The 24809-nt window shown below is 38.0% G+C and overlaps 1 protein-coding gene across 1 annotated transcript in view; it reads left to right on the forward strand.

Moving 5' to 3' along the window:
• Nucleotides 1–24087, forward strand: part of FHIP2A (FHF complex subunit HOOK interacting protein 2A) — a 36335-nt gene extending 12248 nt beyond the window's left edge. The window contains exons 5-17 of the mRNA XM_083843698.1: nucleotides 62–184; nucleotides 4457–4750; nucleotides 5776–5972; nucleotides 7187–7301; nucleotides 7407–7483; nucleotides 7585–7777; nucleotides 9018–9187; nucleotides 10067–10210; nucleotides 11750–11840; nucleotides 13573–13716; nucleotides 18092–18232; nucleotides 19407–19510; nucleotides 19608–24087. Of these exons, the coding sequence (XP_083699824.1) occupies nucleotides 62–184; nucleotides 4457–4750; nucleotides 5776–5972; nucleotides 7187–7301; nucleotides 7407–7483; nucleotides 7585–7777; nucleotides 9018–9187; nucleotides 10067–10210; nucleotides 11750–11840; nucleotides 13573–13716; nucleotides 18092–18232; nucleotides 19407–19510; nucleotides 19608–19713 (1899 nt within the window). The 3' untranslated portion in view covers nucleotides 19714–24087. The remainder of the gene's footprint in view (nucleotides 1–61; nucleotides 185–4456; nucleotides 4751–5775; nucleotides 5973–7186; nucleotides 7302–7406; nucleotides 7484–7584; nucleotides 7778–9017; nucleotides 9188–10066; nucleotides 10211–11749; nucleotides 11841–13572; nucleotides 13717–18091; nucleotides 18233–19406; nucleotides 19511–19607) is intronic.
• The last annotated feature ends 722 nt before the right edge of the window (nucleotides 24088–24809 follow it).

The following is a 24809-nucleotide window of genomic DNA, read 5'->3' on the forward strand; positions in this document are numbered from 1 at the left end:
TTTGTAGATAAAGCTATAACTTTCTTCCTGCCTTAATTGTGCATTTTGCTGTATGTGACAGAAATTAATCAGGCTGTGTGGTGAAGTTCTGGCAACACCAACAGAAAATGAAGAAATTCAGTTTCTCTGTATAGTATGTGCAAAGCTGAAACAGGATCCATACCTGGTCAACTTTTTCCTTGAGGTGAGTAAATCAAATCTGTGTTTTTTTTCCATTTGTATTTTTAAAGCACCATGTCACAGACAAAATATAATAGAGAACTGGAGATAGGACATTGTGCTTCATAGCTTAGTTTTCATTCACTATGTGATTTTTTTCCTGCAATATTAATAGTCTTTTACTTCTAGAGACTTGATACATCTGATAAATTTTACTTACTTTTCATTCAGGGCCCACAAATACACCTTCTTGAGGTACTTACCCTTTGAACCTTTAGAGGGCACTCTCCAAGTTGGAAAATCATTTTTTTTCAGCCCAGGGAAATAGTAGGGATTGTAAAGTAGAACATTGTGTGAGTGAGGCGTTGGGCTTCCTTGTTATTTTGCCTTCAGCCCGATGAAGACTAAGGGACAGATTGCATGGGGCAATGAAACCTTGCAAAATGCTAAGTGTTCTGTGGGCTCGGGCCCTTATTTGGTAGTGGCGCATATGGTCTAGCTGCAGTGCCAACTCACAATCTACAATATGGCATTATTTTCTATCTGTAAGAAAGCCAAATATCTTTACTCCCTTCTTGGAACTTATATGTGGCATTGATGAAACCAGAGTGGGAGTACAAAGAATTTCTAGGCTGACTTTCTCTTCCCATTTAGAAGGAACATATAAAAGTTTAATTTATAAAAGTCCATTTAGAAATTCTTCCTGTACCCACTTCAGTGTTTCCTATCATGGCACAATATTAAGTGTGTGACACATAGCTGAAAATATGTAGATACACTGTACTTCAGGAATATTTTACAAGGTTTCCCCAAACCTTGTAAATCTGTAACAGTAGAGACTGATAAACAGCAGAGATATGTTCTTTTCCACTGAGTATATGAATACCTCACTTAGAAGTCAGTTAGTAAAGAATCCATCTTGCGTTTATTTTTACCTTAATTAAACACTGCCCTGATTGCCGTTGTATCCACTGTGGTTGTACAGGTAATACAAGTGACATAAGGATCGAGGAGTTTGTGTTTAAATATTAGAGGTATTCAGAAGCAAGCTACTAGATATATTATGTGCAGAATGTAGTAGAAGTCCAAGCCAGGATAATTTTTAATGTGGTTTGTGTACATTGCATAGATGAAAAGCATAAATAAGACCCTCTGAATAACTCCTATACTCAAATAATAAAGTCAACCTTGAGAATCCCTGTCACAAGAAGTACAAGTATTTTGTAAGACATTAGTTAGTGTTCTTTTTCAATACAGCAAGTTTACAATATTAGAAATCAAACATGGAAAATGAGATGATTCCAAATTTCAAAGAGATCTCTAGTTTCACAAAATGCTGGCTATAAAGTTCAGGCAAGCTGAAGGGCATTCCTTGTGAATCCTGGTTCCTTCACAATGGTGTTCTAAACGTTGTAGCCTAAGGCAGATATCTTTACAGCTTCTGATAGTTCCTGCCAGGTAAACTGATATTTGGGGTGCAGAATAGTGCTCTGTTAGAACAGAACATTCTGGTTGTTCACATCCATGCCTCTTAGAGGTGCTATTGTGACTTGATACTGTTTCTGACCTTCAAATTCATGAAAGGGGAAAGTTACAGTATTTTGTATGGCATTTAACTCTTAAATCTCTAACACTTTTAAACTGAAATGCAGATACATCTCTCCAAAGCAGTCTGCTTGTCTGTCAGTATGTTTTGCATCCTTCTTTGAATTTTCCTGATGAGCTTCCACAGTATTTCATGAACTTAAAAGAATGAGTATCTACAAACACAGGAATTCCTTTTTATGATTCCATATCAAATATTTTGTTATTAGAAAGCCGTTTATATTTTAATATAATCTTTCACCTATATTACTTAACTGATAAGACTATCTGGCATCATAACTATCTCTTGGGAAAGTTACTTCTGTTGGGAAATCAGAACTGCGTTCTTCTTATAAAGCCTTTAAAATCCATATGCTAATTTTATTTTGGCTTTACTGTATTCCATTCTTTAAACTGAGTTTTCCTCATTCTTGTGTAGAGAGAAAGAACGTGTATAGGAATGTTTATCACCTCTGTCTTAATCATTATTTTATGCTATTTCCTTACTCGTTTCCACCTTAGTTGGCCTATCTCATCTCATGAGAGGTGTTAACTTGCAACTGACTGTTCCATGCAAAGGGATACTTGCATCTCTGTGTTCAAATTTCTGCTCTTGAGACTTTAAACAAGTTCTAATATAGTATCTATTAAAAAGTTGTACATTCATTTTATAAAATGAAAAATAGTTTCACTGTGGACTTCTTTCATTCATACAAATTGTCAGGTTTATATTTTTCAACATAGGCATTTGTATTAGCTATGATATTACTTGATTTTTCACAGAATTCTTTTTAAATCTCTCTGAACTAGAAAAACAACATGGTATTTACTACCCACCACAGATTTTGAAACTCCAATAATTGCATCTTACGCAAATACAAAACTGTATTTTTATATTGTCTGCTCTTTGCTGATACTGAGTTCACTTTGAGGAGTTCTTTATCTAGAAAACACTGAATGTATGTTTTATGTAACCTTTCCTATTAGGTCATTCAGGATCCTGTTTTGCACCTTTACAGGAGGCAGGTGAGCAGCTAAGCTGCACAATTGCATGATTAGACAACAGGAAGCTTAAATACATCCATAAGCTCTGCTTGTGTGTTGTTGGATGTACAGACCGCTTTGTGTTACCTGCCTATGTTAAAATAATGAGCTATGAACAAATTTCCAGGGGCATTTATACTTCTGTGTATGTTAGGTCTTATCAATAAGTCTCATCTTAGCTAAAGAGTAAACTACAGCCTTTCAAGTGATAAAAGAGTCTAGGCATGAGATAATAGGTAAGAAAAAGTAAATATTCTACAAAACATTATCAAATCTTTGGAAAAAAAAGTAGCTTTTCTCTTTAACAGCCCTGCTTGAGGCTACTTGAGTAGTGCCAGCAGCAGTGTGTAACCCAGGGTTGAAAATGCAGTTCCGGGCTCCTGTTCTGCTTTCTGTGCAAGGGTCATAGTTCCGATCCAGTTATTCCCATGTATTGATAACTTATAAGGATGTCAGGAGGAGTTTAGAAGATCTAGAGTTATTTTTCTACTGTAGTCAAAAATCCTACTTTCGTTATGGCATGCAGTATGCTGCTTTTACCGCTGGGTTGCCTCTCCAGGGACTTAGTTATATGAGTGTATGGTATCACTCAGAACAAATTCCCCACATAGAATGCACACCAAGCAAGCAAACATTCACGACAGTTCTGTTGTTTGCTGCCTGTCCCTGCTGGTTTGTATGCACTAAACACCATTAATGTCATTAATATGGTTAATCTTTTAAATTGTTAATGCTTAAGATACATTTGTAATAATTTTGCCATTATTATAGTGGAGAGAAACCGTTTAGATTAATAATCTTGCTACTGACTTGAAAGACTGTCCTGTGCTGAAGTCTAATTTATGGTTCTACTAAAATATTATTCACCTGTGCTTATGCCAGAAGAACACACAGTTTTTGCCACTGTCTGAGTTTCTTCCCGGTCCCTCCGAGCACAGATTTAAATGCCTCTTTAAGTGCTGGAGATGAATTTATAGAAAGAGATGGGTTGCTTTCTTTCATAAGTAGAAATGCTTTGTAGCATCTGAGAAGGTTCTCTATGATCTGTTATAGTACCAGTGCTAACTTATAGTATCTTCTGTCCATTGAATCTATTGAACTTTTTCTTCAACTCAAGGGTATTCTACTATCATAAAAGTTGTGTGTATTTTTTTTTAACCTATCTCACTGAAGATAAACTCTCAAGAAGTTTAGAGTGAGTTCCATTGTATGACTCTAACTGGAAATAGTATTTCAGACATTAAATGAATTTGAGGTCTTGACCTAGAAAGGGACATTTTATAGTGTGTGCTAAGGTCAAAAGGTGCCCTCGTAAGGTAAATGAAAAACTTCAAATAGCGGGCAAATCAAATGAATGTGTGCCTTCATTGGTGGAGAGAAAAAGATTCTATCTCCTAAAAGGCAGGAATCCTTGAAACCGTATAGGTTTCAACCTTGAAACCATATAGGATTCAACCTTATGGGCCTTAAAACAAGTTTAAGCAAATTAAAAAATGTGCTGGATTTAAAAACTCACGTATTCTTGCAACCCATTACGTTCTACACGGTTACTGTGTCTAGCCTTGTAGAGAACTACTTCAAATGCTGATGTAAAATTTCCTTTTAGTAGATTTGTGCTTTAGAATGAACAGCAATTTCAGCTTTGTAATTGCAACAAAATGCTTTGCAGAATAAGTTAAAAGCAATGGCTTCCAAAGAGTCAACAAACGTAATCACAGAAGACATGCTAAAAGGCCAAGAGTCTTTGGCAGCAGACACAGGACAGCCCATTCAGCCTGAAGAAATACCTGGTGCTGCTGGAGCAGAGCAAATGGAGAAGGAAGATGACCTCCCTCAACAGGCAGATGATCTGTCTTTCAGTCTGGATGAACTCAATGTCGCATCATCACCCGAGTCCTCCACTGTTTGTCCAAATCAAGACTATAATTTAGTGAATTCTCTGCTAAATCTCACTAAAAGTCCGGTGAGTGTAGTTGTTTTTTTTTTGATTGATTGTTTGCTTTTTTGCTTTGTTATGTTTTGTTCGATGTGATAAAATGAAGGAATAGTTTGGATGCAGTGTGGGTTAGGCAGAGAGAGTGAACATACATGTCTTTACAGCCTGTACTTTAGATATAAAAAGTAAACCAAAGATTTTTGTGGGTGGTTTTTGTCAAAGGGTTTTGTCAAATTCACTTTGCAAATTTAGATTCATTCTAAAATAAAAATATTTTAGAAAATGATTATTAAGTTTGTTGATGGTAATGTCAGTTTTGAGCAGCATCCTGTACAAATTGCTCAAAAAACTGCTACATAGGATAATCATCAAGTTAAATATATCATGAGGATTTTTTTTTTAAAAAACAAACAAACAACAAACTATTTTTGATTATTTTGAGCTACCATACCCACTCTTCTTGCAAAGGCACTATGTTTAGAGGGTTGATTTCTTTTTAAAAAAGCTGCTGTAGCCAGTTCCATCCTGGAATTCATCCTTAGAAGGATTCTTTCTGAAAACTTAGAGGGGGGTCTGTAATTGGTACAGTAGGGTTGAGAGCAGAAAAATGTATCATGGAAGCATAGAAGGGTTTGAGTTGGAAAGGACCTTTAAAGACCATCCAGTTCCAGCCTCCTGCCGTGGGCAGGGACACCTCCCACCAGACCACATTGCTCAAGATCCCAAGGTCCCATATCTGTCTGTGTAGCTCATTATTGTTAAATCATAGTTCGTATTGTCTAATGTCTTGGTCTTTCTCTGACCTACAGCACTAGCTCTGTCAACCTGAAGGTTGCAGTTGTGTTCTTAGTATTTGACCTGGATTCAAGTGAGGTTATTTTGTACCATCCAAATTCACTAGAAATAAATCTCAATGACTGAAAAAGAAACAAAAAGAAATGTATTCATTCACTGTGGGGAAGTGGATAGTTATTGTCTGGGAGATGTTTGCTTCTTAATTTCAAGTGAGCTTCGTTCACCCTCTGATTAATTCTTCCACGTCTTTCTGCCAGGACGGCCGGATAGCCGTGAAGGCCTGTGAAGGGCTCATGCTTTTGGTGAGTTTGCCAGAACCAGCAGCTGCCAAGTGCCTGACTCAAAGCACTTGTTTGTGTGAACTGTTGACAGACAGGCTGGCCACCCTCTACAAAGCCCTGCCTCAGTCACTGGATCCCTTAGACATTGAAACAGTGGAGGCAATTAACTGGGGGTAAGAATTTTATCTTTGTATTTAGTATCTGTGGTGACTTTACATCCCTTCCTGACACTCATTTTCTGTAGTTAGATGAGATGTACAGAAATATTTACATCCCCATGCTCGTCTCAAGGGCAGAGTTTAGATACCGTCTGCAGTATAGTGGTTAGACTTCAGACGTACAATGTGCTTGTTATTTCTGCCATAGGGCCAGGTTTGACTGCTGGTCTGTTGCAGACATTCCTCAGGGGGTGGGGTTTTCCGCTGAATTACATTAGCAATTTATGGTGTTGTAGCTGTAGCGTCAGGTACAAATTATTTTCCTGTTCAGATGTCAAGGATTTAAGAAGCATACTCACAAACTTTTCACTGTACACAGTAAGCCCCATAAGGTGCTGCAGAGGGCAGGAAGAGTGTATTTGACAGCATGCTGTTGCAAAATTTTTGCAGTAAAAAAGAAGAAGGAAAGAGTTACTGTGTAACAGCAAGAAGCAAGAGATACGTGCCTGTTATCCTAACTGCTTGTTTGTCATATTCTCAATACATTTAAGTGCTCCTTCCCACTCTGCCCTTTTTTCTTATGAATTGATCTTGATCTGTTAGTACACACACAAAACAAAGCTATTTGCAAAAGAATATTTTAGCTTCTGGTGGATGGAGTTTGAAGTTAGAAGAAAAAAATGGCAGCAGAATAGTGGAATAAATAATTTTTGGACTGCTTTACCAAAGAACACAGTGCGCTTGTTATTCTGTAGAGCCATAGAGATGCATGTTTTTCTTCCGAAAGATACCATCTTGTTCAGGTATATACCGTGTAGTTTTGGTTGACTTGATTGAGGTTGCTTACAGAGCAGAGATCATTGCCTTCATTTTATGGTCTCTGACTACAGGAGTTGCGGATGCAGTTTCTGTGGCCTGTTTCCTGGCAGAACAGGCTAGGTGATTGGTATTCCCTTCTGACTTAAGAAATACTTAACCTCAGTATTTCCCCTCAGAGTTCTTGTGCTGGACATACCATATATCGTTTAGCATGCCATTGAAAACCTTTCTATGTAATGATAGCACTTCCAGATTGGTAGAGACAAGCAGAAGAACTGTTTTAATGTTGTTTTAATGTTCACTTTGTTGTTAGTAGATCATGAATTATGCTGTTAAGTTCAATAAGAATAGAGCCCAATGTTCTTCAAGTACTCGCAGACTAAATAAGTATTTTTCCCTGCATTCTCTAGTTTGGATTCCTATAGCCACAAAGAAGACGCATCTGCTTTTCCAGGGAAAAGAGCGTTGATTTCATTTCTTTCATGGTTTGACTACTGTGATCAACTCATCAAAGAAGCACAAAAGGTTTGAAATGTTTACAGATGATACAAATATATTCAGCAAATAAAGACTTCTAGTTGTTTCTTAGCTTTTGAGTTTGAGGCATACCATCCTGTATTTTCATTCCAGACTGCTGCTGTTGCTATGGCAAAAGCTGTGCGGGAACGATTTTTCGTTGATGTTATGGAACCCCAGCTGATGCAAACGTGAGTAGCATCCTACAAAACACAGCAGAGCAAAGTCTGAATCAAGCTGAGTTTTCTTTTCAAATCCAGTATACATATCTGACCTTAATTTTACTGTTCAGCTCAGAGATTGGAATCCTCACATCAACTGCACTATTGCATCGCATTGTTCGTCAAGTAACTTCGGATGTCCTGCTGCAGGAAGTAGTTTATTTTGTACTAGGAGAACACAGAGAGCCAGAAACTTTGACAGACATCAACAGACATCCATTGCGACACAGGTTAATTGAACACTGTGATCACATTTCTGATGAGGTGAGAAGTGCTAACCTCGTAATAATGTCTGCTGGCCAGTTTTGGCTTGCATAGAACCTGTAGAGATGTCGTCATGACGTTTTTTCATATTTTTGTCAGCTCAATGCTTTTTGCCAAGGAAAACAGTTCTGACTGCCAGCTCTACAAACTCCCTTTGGAAAGTGAAAGTCAGTCTGTTTTTTCTAGCTAGCTCATTGCAGCAATTAATAAAGATTCTTTGCTAAATTTGCTTGCCCTATATACATATCTGTTTGGGCTTGCTTATCTGTAAGATTGGGCAAAAGCAGTTTCTGTAATTGCATTTTAATTTGTGGTTTGTTATATGTTGCATCACTGTTATTTTCCACATTGTGTCAATTCTCTCATGTTATCGCATAAAGTATAGTAAAAACCCCTATTTTTTATATAAATTACATGTGGTCAGAGAATATACACAATGACAATGAAAAGATGATGTAATAACTTTAAGTACTTTACACACAGCAAACCTTGTTAGAATAATTGACTTCAGTAAAATCCTCCCTCAGGACCTGCTTGTTTCATTTTTCCATTCTCCACCCTCTACTTTAAAAAACAACAACAACAACAAAAAACACCTAACCCAAGCTTGTTTGAAATACTGACCTATGCCTTCACATACTCATTTTTTTTCAGTATGCTCACCTGCTCGCTTTGTCAAAATTGGTTATCTAGCTTTTGCAAAATGAAGCACTCTAAAGCTGTCTCTAAAAACTGTCTCTTTATTGCTTAAAGTCAGTCTCATTGTAAAAGCCTGCATATCTCCATGTAGAAATCTTAGTCTGTAGTTCTAGCCTCAATATCCCAATATTACTTCGTTTTATTCTGGATATTTGTTACTGTCTTTAAGTCCTGTTCTGTGTCTCACCTGCACACTGATATCTATCCTCCAGCATGGAATTGATTGTAATACACAGAAAGCTAAGTTGTAAGTTCTTTGGATGTTCTTTGCATCGTTATTTTGGCAGATTTTATGAGAGTTTTTGTTTTATAGGAAAAAATACATGCATATATTAGTTTTCGGATATTTGTGGACTCTGTCTGTTCTTATACCACATAATAATTCAGTATAATAATTTACTAATTTTTCTTGGGATTTTTGATTCCTTCCATAATGTAAACAAGTAATTGCAATGTCCTAAGATATGCAAACTCAGATATAAGATAAGCAGCATAAGGCAATGGTACATTGTTTATGTAATTTTTGCTTTTTGTTTTGCAGATCAGCATAATGACTCTACGAATGTTTGAGCACCTTTTGCAAAAACCCAATGAGCATATTCTTTATAATTTGGTTCTGAGAAATTTAGAAGAAAGAAATTATATAGAATATAAGCCACTGTGTCAAGAAGATAAAGATGTGGTAGAGAATGGACAGATTGCAGGAGCAATGTAAGTTTCTTTTTTAAGGAAAATTTTCACAGCAGCTAACTTGGATATTTATTTTTAAAATCAGGGTGTTTTAGTAATTGAAGAAAAAGTGAGCATAGAGAGCACACTGAGTGCTCTGCGTATTAAGCTGTATCCATAATAAGCATATCTAAAGTGATGCACAAATTATTACATTACCAATTGTTGGATCAGTAACAGAAAAGCTAAAATTCTCAAAAGCCTCTTTTCTGAACACTGGGCACTCAAAGATTGTCATTTAGCATTGTACTTACATGTCGACCTAGCTTAAACCCATGCACATTTGTACTGTATTCAATGAGGTTGTTCCTGAAGTCAGTCACTTAGGTGTCTTGTTTACATTTATGTTCTAGAATCATTTTTTGGTGGAAAAACTTTTCTGGGACACTTCACATAAAATTCTTTGAAATACCCTATGTAACTATTGTAACTTTTTTTTATATATATATACTGATGGAGAGGGGTAAGGACTAATCACACCAGCTATTTTAGAAATTATCTAAATTAAGGTGCCTGAGTCATCTAAAATAACCTGGTGATTTCCCAGAGTATATCTCTTGTGAAAAATGTGTCTGAAGCATTTATGTGATGTAATGCAGTGATTTTGTACCAGTCAAAAATGTCTGCTGTGTTCTTCAGATCAGCAGGTTATGATTTTTCTTTAAAAGAAGAGAAATTTTGCTGGTTATGCGTAGAGGTTGGCATTTCTGCTTATTAATTTGGTAAAAAGCTGTGCATATGGTAGCGTTCTGAAAAACATCTTAGTTGTTCAGAGAAGAAAAACAGAAAGGATGCCTTTTGATCCAGTTTCCTGCCTTGCATAACGTTCTGTGAATGACTTTGTCTAATATAATCTCACAGAGACCTGGAGGAAGATCCGCTATTTACTGATCTGTCTCCAGATAACACATTGTCAGCTCAAGAGTGGCTCAGTGCTTCTCCACCTGTCAGTCCAGATCATCCAAAAAATGACGGGAAGACTGAAGTTCATAAAATTGTAAATAGGTAAGTTGAAATAAACACTTAAAGAAATCTCTGAATGTGTGGGTGTCTGTGCACACTGTTGCAAACCAAATGTACTCTGTAATGGATGTTATTCTGTGCCAGCTGGTAAAATGAGTCCACAGAAGAAAATGATGTGGCATTTTATCAGAAAGCTACTCCTGAAAGATTAGAGAAAGATAAGTAAAAATAATTCATCATAGACCAAAAGACTAGATAAACTTTACAGCTAACAGTCCAGCCAAATACTCACAATTCCGAATGAAAGCCTCATTAGTATAAAGCTTTCTTTTCTCCAAAAGAGGTAAAAAAACCTCCACCTTCCCAAAGTTCCCTGAACACTTACATAGAAGGAAATAATTGCCAAACCAGAGATAACCTTCTGTTCCTTGAAAACCAAGAGGCATCTCTGTCACCTGCAACCTACCTTTGTGCATGCTAGACATACTGCAAATAGGATATCATGAAGAGGACAGGTTCTTCTCTAAGCATCTTAGTGATGGTAATTCTATCAGCAACTAATATTAGGACAAATGCTGTTTGCCCTGTTAATACACTTTAGCAAAGCGCCACTGGTATTTCAGTGCTGCCCTATTTGCTTATCCAGAATTAATCAAAGGTTTTAGCCAAAGGCAGCGAACAGCCCAAGGACAGTCAGCACAGACTGGAGTGGCTTCTTGCCTTCTTTCCCCAGTACTTCTATATGTAGTTTACGGTGGACATGGTTTGGAGGAAAGATACAAAGAACAATCTCCTAAATTCACTTTATGTAATATCCATCATTGAATAGAAATGTTTTCAGGATTTGCAGTGTTTTGCAGATTTATTTTTTCAGATAAGATGAGCTCCATATGAAAACTCAGCTACTACATATTTCTGCATACAAATCTTACAGGAGCCTTCAGGAGTTCAGTGTGGAGAAAGCTAAACTTTGGGAAAAGGGTCCAAAAGCAGTTTTATTTTGCTGTCCAGAAATTTTAATTGTCTTTTAAAATAATTTTTAATGAAATTTCCTCTCTAATAAGCTTCAGAATTCTCTGCTGTTACTTAGGCCAGGTATTGGTGAAGTAATAAGCACATAAAGTGTATGCACTACATACCTGGCAACGGCATTTATATGCAAATATTCCTGAACTAGATATTAGATATTTATTACCACAACAAACTGGGAAATAAAACTGCCTGTGCAGTAGGTTAAGAAGAATTTTGACTGTAATTCTCTTTGGACTCATTTATTCCCCAGTGAATTTTCCATGTGCTCTTGTAAGATGGAGCCTGACCTTTAGCAAACGCTTGGACTGCTTATGACTATTCCTTTTCATCTCCATTCTGTCTGCTCATTTTCAGAAAGTGCTAGCCTTCCACTGAGGTTTTCACCTCTAGTGCTAGATAGAACAGTTCTGAAGTGTAAGTCTTTTTACAAACAATAGTTAGAATGCACATACGATTCAGTATTGTGAACGCTATTGCAGATAATGCAAAAGTATTGATCTGGTGCTCTGTGGATTATGGGTATTCATTAACACACTTTTATCTCTGTAGTTTTCTCTGTCTTGTACCTGATGAAGCCAAGTCGTCATACCACGTGGAGGGTACAGGTTATGATACTTACCTCAGAGATGCCCACAGACAAGTAAGTCAGCGAAGTCTTCGTTATTCCTCGAGAATTTGCAGTGATTATGCGGATATACAAATGCTTCTATAAATAGTCCTAATATATGCATCTTCTAGTAATGGAAGATGGGAAAATTCAATTTTTATTTTCTAATGAAAACTTAGCTTTGGAGTTTTTTTTGATGATGAATCCACCTTGTATTACTCTAGTGGGAATAATGGATGACATTAAATGCATTAATATTCATATAACAAATACACTGAGAGGAAATCTGAACTGCTGATAGGTTCTTAATTTGCTTTTGCATTTATCTGCATTCTCTTGGAGAATTGCCTGCCAAGCTGTTTGAAAGGACTAAAGGGAAATTAAAATGCTGCATAGGAGTTATGCAATCTGGGACTTCAAAAATAAAGGCTCATCACAGGGAATGCACAGCCTAAGGCGTTCAGGTTTGAAGTAGAGGGTTCTGGTAGGAAGGGAAACCTTTATGATTTACTATTTTGAAATAAATGCAGCTTTTGTTTTTACACCCGTAATCTAAAGTCTCCTTGGTCAGAGGACAATCACTATTTATTTGCGGCTTTCTTATTGAAGCCCTGTGAGTCTTCTATTATAGAAAAAATTATGCAAAGAAGTAACCGAGAGAGCTATATTTAGTAGGTACTTCAAAAATTCCATGATCTCTGAGTTATGGCAGCAGCAATTTAGGGTAAGAAGCTTGGATTTCTGTATTTATTGTATTGTTTTATCTACAGTCTCCTGAAAAGAAAAGGAATAGAAAATAGTGAATAAGAAAACAAAGGTTGACGTAAAATTCCCCCATGTTCTATTCTTGGATGCTAGAAAGTACATATCATCTTTGTATTTCTTTCATGCCTTGGGAAAAAGAGTATTCTGGGAGTTATTAGAGAAGAGAATTGGTTTCTGTCACTTCCTGACAATGATATGGCTACTCTTAAAATATTTCCCCCCTAAGAATAGCACTGCCTATTGCTGTTATTACAACCAAATAGCTGTTCTGCTTCCCTATTTCTATTCCTGGAAGCTTGTACCAGTAGGTAAGCTGCATGCACTGAATGATTCCCGAGTCTGTTTTGTCTCACTTTTGCTACTGTTTATTCCTGCATTCCTTATTTTTATGTGTATTATTGGTGCTCCCTTCAAGGTACAATTCCTTGAAAGTGAGACACCAGGCAGCCTGCAGCACATCGGAGGCAGAAGCTGATGGGGTATTAAGAAAGACTGCTGTGGATGATAGGAAACAGAGAGAGGGAAGAGAAAGCCCTGAAGTTCATTTTGTTTCTATCACCTGCTCATACACGTGCCTTCCCTCCCTGGGGAATATGGGAGCAATATGGGTTGGATGTTGGGATAAGCTGCCCATGAGGCAGTGACAGTGTGGTAACTTACTGACAAGAGTAATGTATAGGAATGTAACTTCTGCTTTAGAAGAACCTAGATCGAGATGTGTATTGTTAGCTTTGCTTTGTGTTTTGGTGTCTGCCAATTTTGGGTAGCTCAGTTCTCCATGTGTTGTGTTTCTAAAACCACCTTAGTATCATGAACATCGAGAAGAAAATGAAGTGCCTGTATAGAAACTGGTTATGTTTATTTCAGAATGGCTGTTCTTTTGGGGCTTAGATTTCTCATGTAGCTACAGATTATGGTTTTAAGGCCTGGACACTATTAAAAGGAAATGAAATGATTTCCATGGAGGTTTGAATATGTTTTCCTCTCTACTTTTTTCTAGTTCCGTGATTATTGTGTCATCTGCTTACGGTGGGAGTGGCCTGGATCTCCCAGGTCTTTGGAAAAGTGCAATTTAGAAGCATCATTTTTTGAAGGACACTTTTTGAAAGTCCTCTTTGAAAGAATGGGCAGGATTCTTGATCAGGTAAGAAAAAGCAAGCTATAAATTCAATTTCTGATGCTTTCATCACTACTAAGTGGCTAATGTCCATCAGGTCTTGTGGATTCCCATCATTCAGATGTCTGTTACAGCATCATATTATTGTGTAAAATCCCATGTCCTTGTTGCAGGTCTCTGTAGATTGCAGGATGTTATAGCGATCAGTATTCTCTCACTAAAAACAGAACAAAAACTTCTTGTACATTAAGCATGTTATATTTGTTAGCCATCTTTCTGCGTACAGAATGTTTTCTTGACCAGTGTTGTGACTGAAATGTCATTTAAATTGATGACTAATACTAGAATATCTTTGTGGTAAAGGATGAGTGTAAGATAGTATCCTTAAGTACTCTTTGCGACTAGCATCACTGGTTCTGTTTGCATTTTCTAGTATTTACACCTAGAAAGCATGTACATTTTTCAGTAAATAAAATGTGTTACATCTCCTTTCTGTCACACTTCTCTGAATTTCATTCTGGAGTCTTGTTCAGAACACAGTTTACACCATTGTGAGATGAGAAGAACTTACTGTATCGCTGGTAACATTCTCCCCATGTTTTTTCAACAGTTAGAAAAAAACTACATTGCAGAGAAAAGTTCTAGAAGGTATCCTTTTCCATCTGCAATGTAAAGGTGTTTTTCTTTTTTCCTGTTTCGTTATATTCAAGTAATGAAAGTATAGCTGCCAAGGGCAAACAAGTGAGGTATGATCTGACAGGCTCCTTATCCTGAAAAGGACATGTCAGACCCAGATTAGTATAAAGGAGTTAAAAGAAAGTGAATTTTCCTGCTCTGTGTTTCTTTCTGTATCTAGCCTGTCCACATGGCCTCGTCTTTCTGAGGAGAAGCAACATGAAGGCTCAGCGAGATGAAAAGGAGGTCACCCTGTACAAAAATTTCTTGTTTCTTTGTCCTTTCTAAATTCTGGACTTAAGTTAGTCAAGTTGACATTGCTGTTTTTGATGAGGAAGATGCCTTTCCTTCTTGGTAAAAATGAGTGCTGAAAGTCTAGATTACACTCCCTGTAACACCAGCTGGAGTTGCTATAGATGCAGCAGTGCCAGTTTTTCAGAAGTTTGCACAATTCTGTTTGGTTTTGCATGTGCAGCTATCTGCAGAATGACTAGTTAACTGTGGTACTGCCAGATTTCCTGCTCGTAAACAGGACCAGAGTCATTTGGACACATAAATGCACAGGCAACATGACAGGAAGCCAGAAGTTGTTTCTAGGTCAGCTCTGTGAGTGTTTAGAGGAGAAGGATGTTTGAGATTACTGACTTTTATAATTCAGAATTTGGAAAAGAAAGCCAAATACTGCTGTATTGTGTATTCTCAGTGTTTTGGTTCCAGTAAACATGTACTGTGCTCTTCCCTAGTTTAAATGGTTATAGATTGGAGTTGTAAGGAAACCTGGTTTTCCTTTTTTAGGAAAAACAATCCTTGTGGATATGAAAACCTTGTCTGAGCAATGACACATAAATTATAAAAAGTAAAGAAACCAAATTACATCCCCCGAGAAACACCTAAGTATCAGATACATATGATTACAGCAAAAATAGCATCTGGCATGGCAGCACAGTGCCCATATTGACATACTACTGGTCGGCATGACACACATTTGAGTTAGTCAAGCAAGGTGTTACAATCTGTGGTGTCAAAAATACTTGACTCCAGAACTAAAATGAACTGCCTGAATCAAACAGCAGGGGTAAATTCATACTATATTGTACCAAAAGCCTGCCTTAAAAAAAATTAAAAAATAATTTAAAACAGAAATTGGTAGGGGTTATTCATGGTGAAACATACAAACAACATGGTGAAACACGCAAACATTCATGGTCAAATGCACAGAAAAACCTGGGTCTGACCAAAGGCAAATTTGACACAATATATGCTGATGTCCAGATAAAGTAAAAAATTCGGAAAAGCCTGTAGTAGGGATACAGTACTACTTACGGATTGTGTTCGATGTCCTTTTTGCTTTGTCTTAGGTAGTTCTTTTGTATTTATCAGTTTTCATTAGTGGATATCAGAAGACTTTACAGGGCTGGTCAGTGTCATTCACCTAGTTTCTGACAGAAGATAGCTGAGGCACAGAAGTAAAGTAACTTGTTTCAGGGCTGTTCAAATCTAGTACCTTAATTACTAGACAGTACCTCCTTCCTGCTGTTAATATTACCCACTAAATGTCTGTGGAAGTAACTGTTTCCTAAGAACTTTCTAAACTCCAAATTTTGCTAGTTTTCTCTAACTAGAGAACATATGGACATAAATAAAAGCTCAGCTTTCCTTAATGCTCTCAATGAGTTCAAATCACAACAGCAGTCTGTCTGAACGATGCAGCACGTGTTACTACTTTGTTTCCTTCTCTTCTTGCGAACACCAGATAAATCTCATGGCTTCAAAACCTCCTAATGAATTGACTGACTCACACAACTCTAAAGACCTTCTCCAGCGGTTCAGTTAGACAGACAGTGGAATAGATTTATGGGGGGAATTTGTGTCTCTGTCTGCACAGTAACTTTTCTTTTCCACACTAACTCAAAAGGTAGTAATCCCTGTCACCTATAACATCTCTGGCCCAGAATCTGAAAGCTTCATTCATTTGTTAGAAGATTGGGATGAATCTCTCGCTAGAACATATCAAGTACAGAAATAACTGCTGCTGACTGGGAGAAATAAGTGCCTTCCCTTCACGAGAACTGTAAGACAACTCCCTCTGGCATGCCACGGTGACTAGTAACGAACTCAGGATTACGATACCTAAATGTTAGTTGGGTGTCCACATCTAGTCAGTGGAAATTTTGTCAGAACAGCCCCTGTAGTCTCAGGAGCTGTTAGACTGAGAAACCAGTAGGTGTCTTTTAAACCTAATGAATCACCATCTCAGCTTCCTTGACTGTAATGACTGTCAGGTCGACTCAGTTGCCTGAACTGAGGTAACTGTTGCTGTTTTTGTGATGCCCGAGACATTCCCACAAGCTGGCAGTTACACACAGATCTTGCAGGATCCACCCTCTGTGGAACTGTCAAGAGACTATCAGGATACTTGGGAGCATCTGAGGCGGCATGAGGTGTTTATAAGCAATTGTATCAAGTGTCAAATCTCTGTTGAGTAGGCTAAGGAGAGCTTAGACATGTAGGCACACCTAAATATATCTAAATCTGAAGCTGAAGTCTTCCAAATCTTGCTCTGGAAAAGGGAAGAATCTGTTCCCTGATTCTTCAGTGGGATGCTAACTTGAGAGCATCAAGGGGATAATTTGAGCCCATGAGCACACATCGTCTCCTAGATGTGATTATGCCATGAAGATGTTGCTGCCAACATGCTTCTGGCAGGCAAAGGGATTGAATGAGGGCCCGGTAATCCATTTCAGGTAGAATCAGGCAGGTTGAGTGAAACCATCTGTGCATTGGTAATATTTTCAGACTGGCATCGGCATGTACCAAGGGAATGTCTGTCCAACTCTTGCCATCATTGTCTGTTCCAACACTCAATAAATGGAAGGAAATTCCACTAGTTTGGAAATTTTGGCCTACATTAAAACATCAGATTGTTTTCCCTGCAACGAGAAAATTGAAGACAAAAAAAAAAGGAGTTCTTGGAACATGAAGAAGCTGTGATGAAAGCACTTTCTTTTATGGAAATGAGTTTCTTCCTGGGCTGGTAAAAACCTTTAAGCTAGGTACTCTTTTTTTCCTAGAAAGCCCTTATGGCTGATCAGCATCTTGCAGCGTCTGACAGTGTTGCCTCTTCCATGTGGTTGATTTGGGGAAAGGCGGTGCAGAAGAAGCTCGGAATTTCGTGCCGCGTTCCCAGCCCAGGATTGCCTCATCTCCAGTAGCATGCTGCCACAGGATGACCTGGCCTTCTGCAGTGGTTCTTTCCAGGAAAAAAATAAAAGAAGAGAAATACATTATTAGCTTTAAACAGGGATTTATCACTGTCAATTTCCTAAGCTCATATAGTTTGCGGTTATCCAGGAGAAGCAAGAAGATGTTTCATCGAGGCAGATGTTTGATGTAGGCTGATTCTATGCTATTTGTTTAGCTAGTGAGCTGAAGAACGGTTTTATAGGAAGAGGACTTCTTATCCTACAGTAAACAGGAAGTGTGCAGAAGTGCCCTGTGGTTGTAGCAGTTACATCGATAATGATATCTGATACCTAACTGTCATATTCTTTTTAATCCTGCTGTGGGACAGGTTTGGGGCCTGTCTTCTAATCTAGCTTTTTGTCTGTACATATTTATAACCCTGTATGTGAGGTTGTAGTAGTTGAATAAACACTTGCTGGATAAAAAGAACTCAATGTGAAAATAACAAAGCACTACATTTTCCTTTTTTGTTTGTTTTTTGCAGCCCTATGATGTAAATTTACAAGTTACGTCAGTGTTGTCCAAACTCTCCTTGTTTCCCCATCCTCATATACACGAATACCTTTTGGATCCTTATGTAAACCTAGCCTCTGGCTGCAGGTCTCTCTTCTCTGTTATTGTCAGGGTGAGTAAACACACGGTTAATATTTACATATGGCTATATAGCAGTGATATATTTAGTAACTTCGTAATGAATATTTAAAGCTGGGTAGTTTAAGTTGGCAAATGGCTTCCTATTGAAAACAGATACTTAGCTCTGGATTTAAAAATCAGAATTACTGATTTTCTACCAAAAATATTGGAAAATATGTTCTCCAGCATTTATTCTGATTCTGCATGTCTTCAAAATTGTTTGTTTGTTTAGTTTCATAGCGCAGATGTAAAATATCCCTTCTGGCACTGATGTTGCTTTAGGACTAGGTGACATTGTTGTCACTTGCAGGCAACATCAGGTAATGCAGTAAGAACAGAAAAAGTACACGTTTGCACCTGGATGGGAAAGAGAGGGCTTTAATTTACACTCCAGCAAATGACACTCTGAATACCTGTGCCTGAGTGAATATCTCTGCTCATCCTCTTTTTTCTTTTTTTTTTTTTTCTGATGAAAGCTGTTTTTTACAGTCCAGCCTGTGACCCTTCTCTGGATTCCGGTCAGCAATGAAGTGCTAGATTTATTGGAAGTCCCTTTCCTTTCCCTCTCTGATTTCATCTCTTCCTGCCAGACCTTCATCCTACAAGTGCTGGCTGGATGCCTGTCACAGCGCAGTCGTCTCAGTCAGAGATCCCTCGGCTACCCCACGCACCAGCTGTTATTAAGCTGGTCAGGAGCCTATTAATGGTGCTTACCCAATGCTAACAGAGGGCTTAGCTCCCTTTTTCCCAGCAGCCCTCCCCATTTCAAATATAATCTTCACTCTCTCCCTTTGTGCTTTCCCTAAACCCGTGAATTTACTGGTCAATTGCCTGCGTCAACATTTACTAAGACGAATTAATCACTGGTGTAATTAAAATAAATGAGTAATATAATCTATGGCAATAGCTAGGAAGGCTTCAGAGCTCCTGTCCTCTTTTATCTCTTTGCTTTCTTCACTCACACCCTTGGCCCTGCTCATATCCTTAGTGCTTACGACCACTCACCCTTTTTTGGCACAGAGCAGCAGTTCCGCATTTTGTTTTGTGAGCCTGTGACGATTCTGAAGTGGCTCTGTGTCCCAGGCACTGAAGGCTGTCATCTGTCCTTGCTGCCAGCCGCTCTGCAAGGGTGTGACTGTGTGTGCTGATGGCGCTGTGCTTTGCAGGTTGTTGGGGACCTCATGGTTAGAATCCAGCGCATCCCAGACTTCACTCCCAAACTTCTGCTGGTCAGAAAACGCCTGCTGGGCTTGGAGCCGGAAGGGCCCATGTGAGTAAATACATTGCATATTCTCTAAAGCTCACTGGTGGTTTTTGTGCATGCCGGTCCTGATTCTCTGCTGATTTTTATTTTAATTTTCTCTCAGCATTGACCACATGACGTTACTAGAGGGTGTGATTGTGCTGGAAGAATTCTGCAAAGAGCTGGCAGCAATTGCATTTGTGAAGTATCATGCCTCATCTACACCATAAGCAGCCTTGACGAGTGGCCAGGCTGTAAAATCACCCGGCCTGTTTTAGCCAGAAGGACTACCGACAACACCCAGCTAGAAGAGGTGACACCTCCTGGCAAAGCGTCTGTTGACATTTGGCAGGACTGGAAGACGGGTTACTTTCACCAGTTGTTGGATTCGCCACGTTGTGAGGTAGATGGATTCAGATGGACCTAGAATGTGATTAAAGGCATTTTGGGAGAAACCAATACGTAGCATTTCTAGCCACTGTGCAAGGATCTGCAGAAGCTGCATGGAGAACCACAGACATCAGACCTTGGTTATTGTTCTGTTATTACAACGATGTTCAGGGAGCTAGGTCTTTCATGTTTTGGAGCTCACGTGCGCCAGTTCGCTTTTTGTGACCATATTACTTTTAAGTAGCAAATTAATTTTTATAACATTTTTATGTCCTAATTCCTTTCTTCTCATGTGAAAGGAAATCACAACTATAGTTGAAATGAATATTATTAGAAATTAAGAGAGGTTCAAAAAATCCACTAATTCGTATACAGTGAAATATATTCATGAGGGATTTTTTTTTTTTTAATTTTGTGACTCTTAAAAACAACTCTGAGCTTGATTCCCCAGTGGATTACTTCAGGAGGTATATTAGTATAAAACCAATACTAGTGAATTAACCCTGATTCAGGAGCATGTCCATAACAAGTATATCTGAAATGTACATGTTTATTGCACATTTGTCTCTGTCTTTCCAAGTGATTGCTCTTCAGGTCATCTGTGTAACTAGATTTACTTCAGTTTTTTGCATGTGAACTCCAGTTGCTTGGCATTTCACCTTTACAGGGAAATGAATTATAGGTCATTAGTAGTTGTTGCTGAAACAGTATTTTTAATTTCTTTTTTAATTTCTAAATTGACATTTAGCTTGAATTTATTTAAGAATCTTTTGTGCCTTGAAAATTGGCAGCATAAATGTTCTGTCATTTTTAGAAACGTGTTTATTGTTTATCTAACCCTAGCAGCGGTGCCCAGCGGAAGATTGCCTGAGTGTTGCTACGTTATGTAGGACCAAAATGTACACCTGCTTTGCATGGTGCTGGGATACAGAAGGGTATCTCAGTGAGTCTGTCAGTGTGAATGCTGTCAGCCAGGGCAGTCGTTCTCATTGCTTGGACTTTGCTGCTGTTTCTCTACAGTGATGGCAGCGAGCCCTTCAGACAGGGCTTGCAGCTCGCTGCCACCCCTGCACTAACAGGGCCAGGAGGCTGTGCTTTAACCTTCAAGCCACACGCAGTGATTTGCGTGAGAGACCTGTCCTGCACACCGCACAGGTGCATAGTACCTCTTTCCCCTTCTACAAACCTAACAGTATAGGCAGGCAAGGTAGAGGTTAGTTCCTTGTGTTTACATTGTCTTTCTTTGTCTTTGCTAGTGTCCTTTTTGCACAGCTAATGCCCGTATTGGATGTGATTGCTTATATGCAAATATGGACTCATTTACTCAGTCACTGGAATTGTCCTGGATTTGCGTGACTGTACCTAGAATCAGATTCTGCTCTGAATCCATGCCTTTGAGATCATTTTTTTTAATATGTTTACGGAATCTGGGTGTTGAGAGGTCATTTAAGTTAGCAGGCTAATTAGAAGTGTCACAGTTAACGGGCTAAATTTATTCTTGTCACAACAGTGAAGGTGGTCCTGCTGTAAAGGCTTCCTCTGCAGGTTCAGCTGGGGAGGAAGGCTAACAGAGCAGTTCTGGAACTGGGGAAATATTTTGGCAGGTAAAACCAGATCCAGTGGCTCCTTATACTGGGAGGCGTCTGTACAGTTTCTTGGATTTATCTGGCAAAAAAAAGCAAATGTATTTTACTTCCCAATCTTCCTTTTTTCCCCCTGAATTTAGCCCTGAAGTGTTTTCAGATCAAAGTAGCATAGTAGGATAAAGTTTAAAAAATGACACTTTTCTCATTTTTGTTCTTTAGAAATATACCTTGAAAGTAGCAAATAATTTTAGTAATATGTATTGCAGTCAGTCCATATTAGAAGCTTCATTAATGTAACATACTTGACATATAATTTAGAACATATGTCTGTGCAGTGATGTTTAATACATACGTTTGCTATAATTAAGGTCACAATTCAGTGAAACAGTTAAACGTAAGGTTAATTTCAATAATTTTCCTAAATCACAGTCTTTTGCATGGATAGAGTTAAGCTGTTGAGCACAAATGCTGATGTTTCATTCAATTTGTCTTTGTTGTTTTTTCTTGAGCTTAATTACTTTTTCTTTAAAATTTATATTTCGTTATTTATTTTTTTGAGTGTATGTTCCAGGATACTTCTGATGTCCTAATTTCAGTGGAAACTGGAAGTAATAATACTGCTATGAATGAAAGGGAGAGAAATGTTAAGCAAAACTTGCAAGAGCTTTCCAAGCTATATAATGATTTGTAAAGCCATGCGGGAGATGCCTGATCTTAAATGAAACCATTAACATCACCTCTGGTATTGTTGTTTTTACTGATACCTGAGCTTATTACGTTGTAAGGAATTGTATCAGTCAGTTTCTGGAAGGACTGCTGCAATGTCTGTGGCATTTTAATGCAAAACAGTTTACCAAGCTGCAAACACAATTCCTTAACTCTTGTACATGGGGAAGAAAAAAAAAAAAAAAGTAGATATAACTGTGAGTACTCTTAAATTCAGGATAAAATTGTTCAGTCTTCGGCAACATTGGAGATGTTCTTGCAAACTAAATCTTACTCAGCTGATAAATTTGTAAGACACGGATCCGTCTTGGTAAGAAGTGAAGCAATGCTTAAAGTTGCATTAGCCTGAACTGATTTTGTGAGTGCCGCCTACAAACCCTTGATTACCATACACGATGACAATGACCTTTATTTTGTAAAAGTGATTTAATCTTCCTTAAGAGATGGAACTCATTTAATTTTGTTTTGTGATACTTTTCATGCACTTTTTTTTAAAGAAGAACCTTCTTCTTAGGTTAGAAGTTAGTTCAGGTCCATGTTTTCACCTTCCCAATCTATGCATGCCATTGAGGTGCCCATCTTGTGTCTCTGTGTTTGTATATTTATTACCCAGAGATGGACACCTGAGAAAATGTATGGCCTGAAGTTCACAACATATGGAGATCCTCCACATGTCTGTGGAAAGTGCAAGTGCTTATCGCCTTTGAAAATATGGCCACTAGTATTAGATTGAAATGCTTGAGAGGAATACTAGAATAATTTTTGATTTCAAAAAGCAGATGCAAACTACTTTTTAACCCTTGATGCACGTGTGTAAATAGACACATTTTTACGTTTTTTCCATTTAAAGTATGTATTTGATTTAGACTCTGATATAGCAAATTTTGTAATAAGCCATGTGCTAAGCTCCCGTAGAACAAGTTTGTCCTTAGTTGTCTTCTCATATGACTGTAATATTCCTGGTATTCAGATCTTGTCTGTGTAATGTTCTTACTATGTATTTGTCTGTGCAATATAAAAGCTGTGATTTGACACAGCTTGAGTCTGGTTGTATATCACCTATGTATATATATACATAGATATATATATATATGAGAACCAGAATTCCGAGCTTGCTTACACTATGATTAGTGTAAAGATCGTTGCACGTGATTTTACAGGGCACAAGTAATCATGGAATGGCTTTGTAAATGCATGGTAATTTCTACCTTAACCTGCTGTGTGACTCCACAGGTGACATTTTATCATTACTTACTGTCTCAGTACTAAACCGAAGTGCTAGGTAAAATCTAAGGATTATGTAGCAGATTTAGTGCTACATGAAAAATCCATATCCGATATGGCATATCCTACAGGGTTTTCAAACCGTGATTCTCAATAGTTTCTGTGCCCTGTAAAATAGTGTAACTATATAAAATAAACGTTCCTTGTTTTGCCTCCTGCCTTGTTTACATTAAACAGAGGATATTCAGTAAAATTTTTCTATTAAACTTTGTGTAGGTCACTTACTGATAGTGTTGCTGAAGTTTCACAGGTGTGGGATTTCCGGTGAGGAATGCTGAAACAGCCACATTAGCAGACATACAATATTAAATTTTACAAAGGAGGTTGCAAGAAAATCCAACTTTTTGTGCTAAAAAATGCATGCAGGATTAAAAGGGATATTCTCCAAATAAATGAATTTCAATGAAGCCACTCCTTCTATTATTACAGAATACATAACGGATTTTGTTAGATGACCTCAAGACAGAAAATACTGAGTCTTCTTGGTGTCATATTTTATATCGTGCCTTTGATCTTGAAATCTTTTTTTTTTTTTAAAGTTTATTTTGTTTGTCACTGCAGCATCTTCTGGAATAAACCTATTTCCTGCACTGTGCTGTACTGTGCAGGGCTCAGAGTGAATCAGTGTACTCTTTCCCATGAAAAATGGAAGCAAAGGGAAATGGCCAGGATACAGTCATCCTGAACACAGATTAATGTCTGCTCTTCCTGAAAGCCCTAATATCTTTCAAGACTGCAGCTGGTCAAGACCTTGGTTTTCTATTGCATTTGAGAGCAGAGTGCCTCAGTCACAACAGCGGTTTATTGAATTGGGTACAAATGTCATGTACGTGAGTGAGCATCTCTTCTTCCTTCAGGCCCTTTGAGGAAAGCTTTGTTACATGTTTTTATATATTTTTAAATCGTATTTGTTGGATATCTTTTCTTAGTATCTCATCTAGTTTTGGTGTCCTTCAAGTTTTCATAATCTTTTAAAAAATCTTACTGCTCTGTAAGATTCCCTTTGAGGGCTACACTTGGATGTTAAGCTGTTTTTCCTTCTCAATATTTAACAGCTGCAAGTGCTCTTGCATCTTGAACAAGGAGAGAGCAACAGCAAGATGATACACTTGACAGCTTTTTTATAGCTCTCAGCATCTTTCCTCCATCCTCCTGGGTCTCAGAGATTGTCATCTCCCACCCCAAATCATTTACTTGCTGTGCCTGCATGAGGCATTTAGAGATTTAGGGACACTTTGGCTCCTCAAGCAGTGAGGAATTTGAATCAAAATTGCACATTTTATATCTTCTTGTATTTTTCGCTTACTTTCGATATCCTTGAAATCACTTTATTATTGAAG

Source organism: Anser anser, assembly GCF_964211835.1.
Source record: "Anser anser genome assembly, chromosome: 7".
NCBI classification, from domain to species: domain Eukaryota; kingdom Metazoa; phylum Chordata; class Aves; order Anseriformes; family Anatidae; genus Anser; species Anser anser.